Consider the following 13,515-nt stretch of genomic DNA (forward strand, 5'->3'; position numbering starts at 1 on the left):
GCCCCTTCCAACTTTACAGTTCTATTATTCTGTTCCCAGAATTCTTTGAGGGAAAGAATGTGCTTCAAATGTGCTTTAAAGGTACAGAACAGAGAGAGGGGCTAAAATAGCAAATATCAGAACTGAGAGATGAGAGATTAAACCATAACTTAAGGAGACAATGCCTTTCATGAGACTATCTTCACAGTCAAACAGTATGCAGGCTTTAAAGTTGTATTCGATGCTTTATCAGAGATAGGATAGCTGACTTTCAATCTACAGACCTGGCTTGCTCACTAAATCAAAGATTGGGAGTCAGCTACTAACCTTTTAGCACATCAAACAGATGTGAACAATACATTTACCAGCTGTGAGTTAGACTTTTAAAAAGACTATTGTTTTAGATGCTGTCTTGATGAGCACATTAATGACTCCAGAAGCACTGCTGCATGCTTAATGGGCTGCAGTAAGGTCTGTTTTGATACTACTGTAGCCCGAGGGTGAACAATAGTTGCAAATACTTCTGGGGATTCTTTCCTCATGAGATTTCTCTGTGTGTTCATTATATCCAGCTAGCTTCATTAGTTCCAAATCTCCAGTGCAAATGAAAAATACAAATTTCGTCCTTTGACATAGCTCTGTGAATAGTTGCATATATGTGGCTGCCAGGACAACTACTGGTAAATCCCTCAAACTATCCCATTTTGCATTCACAAAAACAAAACAAAAAACAAACCCCAATTAACTATGCCTGTGAATCATTCTTCTGATGTGAACTGAAAATTAGCCCTTATATGAGCAGAACATGCCCAGGAAGGCCATTTTTGGGTTCAACTCATTGACTTTAGGACTTCATTTTACTTCCAACTCTGCCCACATTTAGATTCTGCTTGCATGGTATGTATTTTAAATGAAATCCTGAGCTTCTTTCCAAAGGCAATATTTGCTATGAGAATTTGAGTAATTGTATATTTACTTAGTTCCAATTATTTTCAGCAGGGGAAAAAATAGATCATTTCCCCCCCATTGCACATCACGTCTTTCTTACTAACACTCATGAGAATAAATCACTGGTATTTTACTTGATGATGTGATCAAGCCACTATCTCAACTATAGTCTTCACTGTGAAGAACAGGTTCCATTTTGTGTGTGTCTGTCTCACTCTTTTATTCAGTGAGGCTTCTTGATTCATTTGCCAATCATTCTCTCCTTTATTGTTCTGGTTTGTAAAAGGAGGACCATGATAAGACAGAAGAGAGAGCAGAGAGGGAAGTCGGCAGGGTGTCATGGCAATATTTGTCAGGAATCTTGGTTTTACTATAATTACATACATACAAGTCATGATCCATAGCTTCATTGCATAAACTTGAGTCTTAGTATTTCTCTATAAAAGCCGCCCCTCTCATTTCATCCTACTGCTACTGGGAATCCTCTAAAATACATACAAAGTAATATATCATTTTTCTATTGCCCCCCCCCCCACTCAGACAACAGAAACAAATCAAAGCAGAAAACATGTTTAAGCATTTGAAACACTTCCAGACAAAAAACAATAATCCCAGAAGCCTTTCATTTATAATTGGATCTGAAAAGAACTAGCATATGGACCCTGAGTGCCCTTAAAAATGGCACAAGAAGTTGTATTCATTTCCAGATTACTTTTAAACATAGTTATGTATTCCAATGAAACATATACAGACAGCAGATCATTTCCAGACCTCTTTGTTTTGATTTTTTTAAAAAAAAATAATGCAACTTCCCAATGGATAATTCTAGCCTAAAATTTGTTTTGCATATGTGTTAAGTATTGGGGTACATGTAATGGGATGAAGTAAGGTGGGGTGACATTCCACTACTTTTCAGACTGCCCTATAAGATGTTTCATCAGCCTGACACAAATACAGTAGGGAAACATTTATGGGTAGGTAAGAAAATGGCGCTTTACATTTGTATTGCTTCATGGGAGTGTTTTCAAGCTATGTCTCTGGGTCTTCATGGAAGTTAATCCAGGGGAAGGGGTCTTCAGGGAAATGATGAGAAAAGGCAGGCTAGCTTCCATTCCCCACCCCCTCTACTTGAGTTCTGGATGTACCCAATGCACAGCTGGGAGTAACCCTGAAACATATCACAGCTGGTCAGAAGAGGTGTGGATGGAACTGCAGAGTTTCAGTGGGTAGTTAAGATTTCAGTGTCTTTGATTAAAGTCCCAGCGTTTATTATGGAGGCCAGAATGGCTTCTTCATTCACTTTGATTCAGCAATGGTAAGGTAATAAACTGCTCACTGGAAGGACAGATCATGAAGCTGAGGCTCCAATACTTTGGCCACCTCATGAGAAGAGAAGACTCCCTGAAAAAGACCCTTATGCTGGGAAATATTGAGGGCACAAGGAGAAGGGGACGACAGAAGACGAGATGGTTTGACAGTGTTCTCGAAGCTACCAGCATGAGTTTGACCAAACTGCGGGAGGCAGTGGAAGACAGGAGTGCCTGGCGTGCTCTGGTCAATGGGGTCAAGAAGAGTCGGACATGACTAAACGACTAAACAACAACAAGGTAATAAAAAGGTATATTCCTTGATGCATAAGGGTGGATGTGGAGACTGGATTAGAGGGCTTTTGTTCTAGGATGCAGATATGAAATAGGGACCTAGCTGTATTCATTTCCTTACTCATCTCAACATTCCCCAAGGCCTCCATGGGGGAAAGCAAAAACATTTCTTTTCCCCTGCGCCAGAGGTTTCATTCTTTTTCTGGAGCAGATCCGTTTCCTAGTAAAATGCAGAGGAGTCTGCTGGACCCACTCTCCCTCCTAGAAGCCATGGGTCTTGTACAGATTTCAGTGATGGAATATTTCCTCGGCCATAACTTTCCATTAATCGTATGTGCTCTCTAGCAAATATGTGGAGAAAGCACAGGGTTTTCTCAGAAAACAAGCCGATGAAGAAACAAGAACATTAAGAAAGTGGTCTTAGTGATGTGGGCTGCTCTCCTTCTCTGGAGTAAGGCCCTTGCATTAATCTCATTACATTCATAACTCTTATTCTTCTGCTGTCACAATGGTGATGGTGAGTAGTCATTGGGCAGGATCACAGATACAAAAATGAAGGACCTCATAAGGGGCCTTGTCAGGATGCTACATTATAGCACCAGCAGCAGCTCATGTGCAGATTCCAGTTGATGACTAGGACCACTGGAATGACCCATGCAAAGGTGGATTCAAATTATCAGTCAGCTCCCTGATGGCAGCCATCTAACACACTAAACATTGGGGTTGTTGTTCCCAATATAGTTGTGGCTATTTTCAGCCCACACCTGGACTCTGCATGCTATTCCAAGTGGGGGATTGGCTCCTGGAAAATATGCCACATGCATGTGGGCAACAATTGTGATTTGCTGTTTTAAACTTTAATTGTGTTGTATTGAATTGCTTTATTGTACACTGCCTTTGGTATTATTTAATGACAGGCAAAATAGAGATGTTTTAAGTAAATAAATAATGGGCACAGAATGAAGCCTACATCCTGGAAAAGACCCCTAAATTTAAAATGCAGATGAAGGGAAATAGTGACAAAAAGAAGGGTAGGAGACATATATTCAAGTTTTAATATAGATTTATAATTGCTTGTATGATGTAATATTTATGAACTGATATTGGGTTAATGGTCTATAAAACCATAATTAATCCATACCAGTGAATAGGTCAAGCAAAGGTTGTAATGAATCAAAGCTCTCTCTCATCTTCACATGAAGATTCCTTTGCTATTTTTATAAACCTGTGAAGGAAACAAGAACCCCTTTCATCTCTGACATGTTAGAAACAGTCTTTCTATTGTTTTGTAGCTGCTTTGAATGTGGCCTTGTGCATTAAGAAGGTTATTACATCTTTAATGAACTGAAAAAATCCAATTTGGAAAGTTTTGCGTGCCCCTGAGGTGGCCTTAAGGTTCCGGACTTACATTTGAAGTTAATGGCACCTTTAATACGTCACCCAAGTTATTTTGTGTGACAAGGTTAGGCAGATAAATTTAGCTGGAGTGGCAGCAGCAGCTCTGCAGCCATTTCAAACAAGAGGGGTCCTTCAAGCTGATTATGCAGGTGCTGCTATTACTGAAAAACTGAACGACTGGTTTTGTAATTGACTTCAAAAAAAAAGGTTGTAGTTCTGGCCCAAGCTGGCTATGTGTTTTTGCCTTTGCTCTGATTGGGACTTTGAAGATGCCCTAAGGAGAAGCACTAGAGATAATTAAGATGCTGAAGATCTTGGAAAGTTAGTAGTGCATTTTTAAACTGTCCTGAGCTCTAGGCCAAATGGAGCTTGAAAGGGAAGGGGAATACCCAGCTGTGATGAGATGCAAGACAAGCCCAAAGCAGGTCATCATGTGGCTAAGAGTAAAATAAAATAGGAGGAGGGAAGAAAGTCATGTTGTGCTGAAAATATCTTCTGTGTTTGCCAGACCACAGCCCCACCTATTCTCTATCAGTGAGTGGGAAAAGAAATTGCATCCAGAAATTATCAGAGGACACAATTATGTGAAATTCTCATGGATGGGGTACAGGTTTTGCTATTGCATATCCTCTTGAGGTGGCGTTTCATTCAGAAAGCAAGTGGTGTGTGCCTGTGGGTCTGTGTTGGTGTGCCTGTTGTTCTGAGATAATTCCCTGGCACACTGGTCTGATCTCGTTCCCCACCTTTTAGATAAGTCCAGCCCAATACCCACCAAAACTCTAAAGTGGCTTACTCTAAAGCGACAGAAAAAATAAAGTCTCATTTACAAGAGAAGAAAACTTTCAAGAAATCAGAGGGCAGGTTTCTGCACAACTCTAGAAGAAAGGAAGGAAGAAGGAAGGAAGATGGAGAATATATGTTGATAGTAGTTAGATTGTTGGGCTAGGACCTTCAAGATCAGGGTTCAAATCCCAATTCAGCCATGAGACTTTCTGGGTGAGCTTGGGCCACTCACTGCCTCTCCATCTAAACTACCTTACAGGATTGTTGTGGGGATGAAATGAAGAGTGGTGAGCCATGTATGCCACCTTGAGCTCCTTGGAGAAAAAGGCAATCAACCGATCCCTCAATTAACAAAATATGTTTCCATGTGGTTGTATAGTCCTATAAGATTTTGGATGAAATGATGTACAGTGGTACCTTGGTTCTCGAACTTAATCCATTCTGGGAGTCCTTTCAACTCCAAAAGCTGTTCAAAAACCAAGCAGAAGCTGCATCGGACGTTCGGCTTCCAAAAAACATTCACAAACCGGAACACTTACTTCCAGGTTTGCAGCGTTCAGGAGCTGATTTGTTCTGCAACTAAGCTGTTCAAGAACCAAGGTACAACTGCAGATCACTGTTGCTCAAAGAGGAACACACCCAGTGCTTTCTTCTTCTCCAGGGGGTACTCAAGGGTATGCAGTACTGGCACCTCTTTTCGGTTGTTGTTAAAAAGTAGGCCATTTACAACTTCATGGTGATTACCGACACCTATTTTTCTAGAAAAGTACTGAACACACCTCAGTTGGAAAAGTCAGCATTCCTGAGCCCTTTATTTTCTCTTGGCCCTCTAAAGGCCAATGAAACTATCCTGAATTGAATGGGTGAAATAATTTAACTTCCTCCCAGCAAATGTGATTTATAAATCAACAGCTTTGTATACTGATGTGGCCAAAGAGTAGCCTAAGAATTTAAATCTAAAGAAAAAGTCCAAGAGCCTGAGGGGCAATAAAATAAAACAATGGCATAAGAATAGGAAAATAAGCAGTGAAGCCTTCCCATAATAAATGTACTTGATGACATAATGCTTGCAGTTGCAACTGTGCTGCTTCATTGATTTCACTTGGTTTTGTATGAATAAACATGAGAGCGGTCAACCATATGGAGTCAGCACTAGCAGCAGTGGCGAAGCTTGATCTTTTTATTTTAGAAATGGAGATGCTCAGTGAAGCAATTGCCTCTTCTAATACTCACATTCAGCGGGTGACGTCCCTCAACCTTAGCTCTGGGTATTCAACTGTGAGTGATCTGTGCTTTCAGTCCATGCTTTTCAGACCTTGCACTAATTAGAATAGGGACTGAAAGCTGGAATGAAGGGGAGTCAAAAGCGCAAAGGTTTAGGGTTGAGGTGAGTTCCTCACCACTACCACTTAACTTATTCTTGAGGAGGAGAAACATCTTATAGACCACTTCTTGTTTTAGGCCAGAGAGTAGGGAAAGTTTCAAAGTTTCTAGCCCAAGAGTGGCATTCCCTTCTGAGCAACATTCCATCAAGGCCAGCAAGAGGCAATGTCAAAGTTCAAAGACCCATTCCAACCATGCAAAACATTAAAGAGTGGTGCAAGGCAGGGCTGGTTCAGAGATGAGGAGAGATGAGGTGTGGCTGGGAAGAGGGCGTGGTGTGGGGAGACTCCTCGCTCCTGCTTTAGGCTGTGAAAGATACAGATCTCACCTGAGTCAATGATGCAATATAATGCAGAGTCCAAGAAAACATGCTCAGTGAGGATAGGCATTGAAAGTTACACACACATGGACCTAAAGCTTCTTGCCACTCCTTTAGCTCATCCCTTCTCAATAATTTTAAGATAGATATATCCCAATGAACTTACAGTGATTTCTTATGATTTCTTATTTATTTATCAAAATTATTTCTGTGCTGCCTTTAAAAACACTGTATAGGGCATTCAGCAAAAATTGGAAAATAACAAAACAATAACTGGACAGCAATTTAAATCATGCAAAGCCAAACAATTAAAAACACCTGAGAATACAAAATCCAAGAACCAACACAAAGCAGTAAAATTGCTAAAAGAAACCCAGAAAAATCAGTAATAAAAAGCCTTATAAGAAAGGTTTCAGAACCTGTGAGATCATCCTAGTTCATCCTCACAACTACGCTTTGAGCCTGCTTAGGCTGAGAGATTGTAAGTGGTCAAAGATCATCCTCTATGCTTATTGAGTGGCATTAAAACCTGGACTCCAACAATCTGCTCACTGCAGCACATGGGTTCTTCCATTTCCTTGATCACTTGCAATATGTCCCCCCCCCCTCAATGCTACTCACTGCCTGATTATAAATATGTTTATTCAAACATAAGTCCTACTAAGTTCAAATTGAGTTACCCTTCAAAGTATGCCTGAGACTCCAGAGCTAGACTGTGATCATGCATTCTTAAAGCCCAATACCATGCATATCTTCTCAGGAATAAACCCCATGGTGTTCAATGAGACTAATTCTCAGTTAAGAACTACAGTACTAAGCTGATTCTACTGCTGTCTGTTATGACTCACACTTCTATAATTTGGCACACTTATTTAAAATGATTTCTATTGAAATCAGTGAGACTGTTTTCCTAATGAACATGGTAAAAAATAGAGGGTTGCTTTGTTTCACTAAATCTGCAGCTATTTCTCAGTTTGCATTTGTGGTTTTTTTGGTGATTTAATAATTTCAGGTGAAAAAAAAATCAAGTTATAAAAAGCTGATGAGATGATAGAAGGAATTTATGTTCACCCGTATAGAATTTTCAACATAGAGCACATGTCTAGAATAGGTTCTAATGGCACATAAAAGCTCTGAGAGCTTTCTTCATCAGAAAAAATGATTAGCAATAGAAAGATAGCTTTTCATGACAGTGTACTGAACAGAGCACTAAATAATATAGAAAATTTGCTCTACTTATTGGGCATGGGTGCAATCAAGCACATTTACGTAAGTCACAAAGGACATGCCCTTCCAACAGGGAACAAATTACACCAGCTCTGGAACACTGGAAATGTCTTTTTTGCCCCATTGAACTCAGTGGAGCTTCCTCCTGAGGAGGTATGAATAGCAAAATGAAAAACTTGCCCCTACTTGCAGGATCACAGGGCTCATTTTTATTTATTTTATTTTTTTTATTGGATATATATACAGCCCTATATCCAGAGGTATCAGGGTGGTTCACAAAATAAAAATAAAAATGGCCCTGACTTTGGATTGTACAGCCAAGCAAAAAGTACTTGTTGAGGATCAAGCTTTAGTAGAAGAAGAAGAAGAGTTTGGATTTGATATCCCGCCTTTCACTCCCTTTAAGGAGTCTCAAAGCGGCTAACATTCTCCTTTCCCTTCCTCCCCCACAACAAACACTCTGTGAGGTGAGTGGGGCTGAGAGACTTCAAAGAAGCATGACTGGCCCAAGGTCACCCAGCAGCTGCATGTGGAGGAGCGGAGACACGAACCTGGTTCCCCAGATTATGAGACTACTGCTCTTAACCACTACACCACACTGGCTCTTTGTGCTCCTCAACCCAAATGGGACTGAACTCCAGTGAACATGGTGGGTTGTACTTAAGCGTATCCAGAATTGCTATAATACTGTTGTGTGCAAGCCAACTTCCAAGCAATGAGAGATTACAGGCAGGGGCATAGGAAGGGTGTGTGTGGAGGGTGTGATCCGCCCCAGGTGCCACCTCCTGGGCGGGGATCACCATAACAATCACCCTTGTGGGCAGCCCGCCCCGCCCCTGGGTGCATGACATGTTCGCCACTTCGGGAGCCGCTGCGGCCAGCTATTCTGCTGATTCCAGGAGTTCCAGAGCTTACTCAGTGTTGGTTTCCTTGGAATGAAGGTCAATGTACATATGGTTATATGGATATATGGTGGGAGGGTTTGCTGCATTAAACTCTAACAGATCTTGCCTACCAATCAGGTTCCTAGATCTCATCCCAAAAGGCATAACTTTGGATTCAGTATATAGAAAGACAACCTAGCTTTCAGTACAATCATACCTTGGATCCCGAATGCCTTGGTACTTGGATGTTTTGGCTCCTGTATGCTGCAAACCCAGAAATGAGTGTTCCAGTTTGTGAACGTTCTTTGGAACCCAAACATCCAACAGGGCTTCTGCAGCTTCCGTCTGGCTGCAGGAGCTTCCTGCAGCCAATCAGAAGCCACACTTTGGTTTCCAAACGTTTTGGAAGTCGAACGGACTTCCAGAACAGATTCCGTTTGACTTTGGATGTACCACTGTATCAGCCAAAACACAGAGACCACATTGGCCTATTGTTCTCCATCCCAGGATGATGCAGCATCTAGTCAGGTGAGGTGGGAAAAGGCTCACCCATTTGTCTCTATGGCAAGAGGGCAACCGCTTTGGCCATGTAAATGGCAGTACTTAACTGGCCAGCTAGGGGCATTATCTTAGAACTTGACTGACTGGTTCAGCTTCTTCTTCTACTAGTTTCCAAACCTCACAGATACAGGATCACAGATATGTAAGTGATCTATGGATAGCATCCATACTGACCCCCACAAACATATAACAATACTTTCACCTTTTTAACCCTTTTCAAGAAAAACTAGGAAGTAGACATAGATAATCAGACAGGATATTTTTCTACTCAGAGGTCAACTCCAACGTAATTTGACGTAGTAAAATGTCCAAAATTTCACTCAATTTATTCATTTCCCAACATTTATATACCACTTGTGTATATAAATATAGTCATGTGTGTTCTGCCAGAAGAACAGCACTTTAATCTGCTTCCCAGAATCAGTTTTTGCTTGGGGGAAAGAAGGACATTTTAAACCCCAGTTAATTAGTTCTTAAACAGAAACTAATGAATTGACACAGGCAATCTTAGCGAATAATTTTCTGCTTCAAGCCGTGTTCAGACAAACTCCTGAACACACATCTAAACTGAAGTGTGAAGTTCTCATGATGATGATGATGAAGAAGATGATGATTAATTATACCCTGCCCATCTGACTGGGTTGGCCCAGCCACTCTGGGCGGCTTCCAGCATATATAAAAACATAATAAAACCTTAAACCTTAAAAAGCTTCCCTATACAGGGCTGCCATCAGATGTTTCCCAAATGCTTACAAGGCACGTTTCCAAGTAAAACTACTTGCACATGACATCAAGCTATCACAGATTAACCTAACACAAAATCCAGATTACAGCTTGGTTACAAGCACAAAGCAAAGATAAAATTCATGCAAAGCATGCAACTCAAACAGGTGAGTCAATCCACAGACTTTACATCAAATAACATACATGCAGGTAGTTGTTAAGAAATGACATTTTAAAAGACATTCTGGAACACCTCTACCCTGTTATAGATAGGAATGTGAGGTTCTGCATCTCAAATCCAAATGAAAATCCATGCGGTAGAAGATGAATGTGGCAGTAAAACATTATCACTATTTTTGCATGCATAAGGCAGGAATGTGGGTATCATTTGCCAGGCTGATATTGTACATCCTTCCTGGCTTCACTAGCTACAACTAACACGTGCTGTTGTACAGCTTGTACCATTGGGGGAAGGTGCAATCTGCAGTTTTCTGGGCACTGCTACAAGCCCTATAATTCCTGATCACTGGCCATGCAAGCTGAGGTTCATGGGAGTTGGAGTCCAACATAATCTGGAGGCTAACAGGTTCCCAGGCCCTGTTGTGCCCATTTACTAAGTAAAACGGAAGGGAAATAATTCTGTAACTCTATAAGTACACAGAAGATTTTCACCATCTCTGTGAAAGGAAATGTCTGGTGGGATGATTTATTTACAAAAAATAAAATGGGCATAAAAAGCAATCCAGCCTCTTAAATGAAAGATTTAAAGTATGATTGACCAGAAACTGAAGAGTCTTGCTCTTCATTTCACAATTTTTGAACTTCTGTAACGGAGTCATTTTTCATATTTTGAAAACTTATAAACCTCATGAAACTGATGTCAGTTTCAAGAAACTGTATGGATTATATACAAACTATCACTTCTATGCTTAGAAAGGCTAGACTACTGGAAACACCTTAACTGTGACTTCACTTCCATGGCTATATAATATGTAATAGTGGGAAAGTGATAAATGAGAATAATTGAAAACATATCACAACTTTGCTAGATGTGTAAGAAGTCTGAATATAAATATCAGTGAAGTAAGTGTTAGTACACAGTCCTAGATAGTTTGAAGATTTACAATTAACAGACTTCACCCTTTAAGAACATTTTCATAGTGAAAAACTGCTGAAATCATTGACATTTTCGACAATGTATCACAGAAATCAAATTTGCCCTTTAGTTTTCCAAATCCCTTTGAATATGTATGGTGATAGGTAGTCATTTCTGCCCCCCAGCACAGGTTAGAATAATAAAACCATTGGACCATATTCCCTTAATGTTACACTGCCTGTAAGCAAATACCTTTGCCAGCTCAAGTGACAAACTCACCTTAAAAATCAAATCCTTTTTCCCATAGCGAAGCTCCTTCAGTTGGGCTTGAATCTTTTTTGACTGCAAGCAGAGGATAATACATTAATCCTTTAAGTAATTTATATTTTAAAACCTGCAGAGGAAAATATATTAAAGTTCAGGTAATAGGACAGTATATCCGGGGTGGGAGGAGGTTTGGTAAAATTACAACTGTTGATGAAACCAGCTATGCATACATTATGAACATAAAACAAAGGACCAAATTTACCACTTTATAAAGAACATGGCAAGAACAACTGACATGTCAAGAATGAGATTGCTCTTAATACACATGTTGGCCTGGAACATGAGTGCAAAGTAAGCTAAGTCAAGTCAAGGAGACTTTGCCTTTCCCTCTTTCACCCTTAAGCTCTCTTTGGCCCTCAAAAATGGGTGATCAGAGAACCCTTCTGAACAACATGAATTAGGGTGCAACAGAATGTCAAAGGGAGGGCACATTACCCAAAATTGAGTGGAGCCACTTTTCATGATTCCGTTTAACTCACAAAATATGGTCCTGCACCTCCTCCCCCCACAACCCCCCCCCCCATGCTACTTTGTTTAGGATTATTTCCATTCTATCTCTATAATGATCTCTATAAATTGGTATAATCAATTAGGGCTTGGAGCTATCCAGACTTTTCACAATTTGTAGTGAGAAAAAAATCTGTTGGAAATTGTTTTTCGTCACTTTGTATCTGCAAATAAACCACTCAGGATATTCTTGTTTGCAACCACATGAAGATGTGTAACACGAAGCAGCTTGCTTCCATGGGGATTTAGTCGTGTTTACCACACCATCACAGAGACACAAAATAAGTCTGCAAACCACTTTGGGAACAGGTGGAGCTGCTCTGACTAGGGCAGTGGTGGCCAAACTTGGCCCTCCAGCTGTTTTTGGACTACAGCTCCCATCATCCCTAGCTAACAGGACCAGTGGTCAGGGATGATAGGAATTGTAGTCCCAAAACAGCTGGAGAGCCAAGTTTGGCCACTACGGGACTAGGCACACTCTGAGGTCCTGAGAAGTTGCTGAAAGGTTCCTGGTGGAAAGGTACTGGTTCTGGTCATGCCAGGCCCCCCCCCCCATACTCTTTAAATTGCTTTTCCCTGAATTTGCCAATTCTGTTAAAGTGCTTTAGTGGGCTGGGGGGGGGGGGAGTGCTTTGAAGCACTGATGAGTGTAAACCCTATAAAGCTGCACACACAGAACTTAATGCCAAGAGGAGCATTAGAGAAAGGACCTTGTAACCAAGAAGCTTGTAACCAAGGACATTGTAACCAAGTGGTAGCTCAATTCTATGCATATCTACTTGGATGTAAGGCATATGGAGTTCGCAGAGACTTCTACCCTCGTAGATTTGTATGGGATGGCATCCTAAACCAGACTACAAGATTATCTGCCCCATTAGTTTCTAATCTAACTAGAAGTTGCACTGCAAAGTCTCAAGGAGGTATTTCCTAGCCCTGCTGCATGTGATCTTTTAAGCTGGAGAAGCCAGAGTTAGAATTTGAACCTTAATCGTATGCATGGAAAGCATGTCATCTAACACTGAACTGCAGGCACTCATGAGACAATTTCATTTTTCATAATTAAACTCTGCAGATCAGAAACATGAAGTGAACTTCCTCCCTACATGCTGAACTTCGCTTTGTCTCTTGCAGAAATGTTATTCAACCAGTTCTATTTCACAGGCTGCCTAGTGGCATGATGGCAGATTGGAATCGCAGGTATGAGACACTTCACTACAAGATAAATCTGAAAGCTTTTTTTTTCTTTTTTCTTTTTTGCCTTTGGAACAATATTTAGAACACTGACTTCATGGTCTAGAGGGAGCAAAATCAACCTCAAAAAGAAAATGTTCATTGACAGCTACATGGCTACAGACCATTTTCTCTTGGCTTAAAAACCCTATTAAGCTGAGAGCGACATTGGTTAGTGAGGGCAACTTTGATCTCATCCATGCTACACTGCTGTCTTTAATGTCACACTGGCCAGTCTTGATGGAACATGATCTATTTTTTTAAAAAAAAAAAAAAAAAAAAAACCCCAGAAGCAAGAGCAGAATTCCTGCAACCCCACCCCATAGCTATTTATTTTAGATAATTAACTTACAAATTTTAAAGGTATTATCATTCATTCCAATTGCGAAACCGATGCTGAATTATCTCCTTTGTCATAATCAGACTCAAGTTGCTATTAATTTTTCAATTTAATAATATTCAGTATATTGATAGCTCATTAATACTGAGTGAAACATTGGAAGCTGCCTTATACCAAGTCAGAAAGTCTGTGTATCGGTGTTATCTGCT

At 40.5% G+C, this 13,515-nt stretch overlaps 1 protein-coding gene across 3 annotated transcripts in view; it reads right to left on the minus strand.

The window, feature by feature from the left end:
• Nucleotides 1-13,515, minus strand: part of LUZP2 (leucine zipper protein 2) — a 320,397-nt gene that overhangs the window by 67,845 nt on the left and 239,037 nt on the right. For all 3 annotated transcript variants that reach the window (XM_083436054.1, XM_083436053.1, XM_083436052.1), the window contains exon 8: nt 11,182-11,244. In XM_083436054.1, coding sequence (XP_083292180.1) covers nt 11,182-11,244 — 63 coding nt within the window. The remainder of the gene's footprint in view (nt 1-11,181; nt 11,245-13,515) is intronic.

The sequence above is a fragment of the Podarcis tiliguerta genome (genome assembly GCF_965153285.1).
Source record: "Podarcis tiliguerta genome assembly, chromosome: 1".
NCBI lineage: Eukaryota > Metazoa > Chordata > Lepidosauria > Squamata > Lacertidae > Podarcis > Podarcis tiliguerta.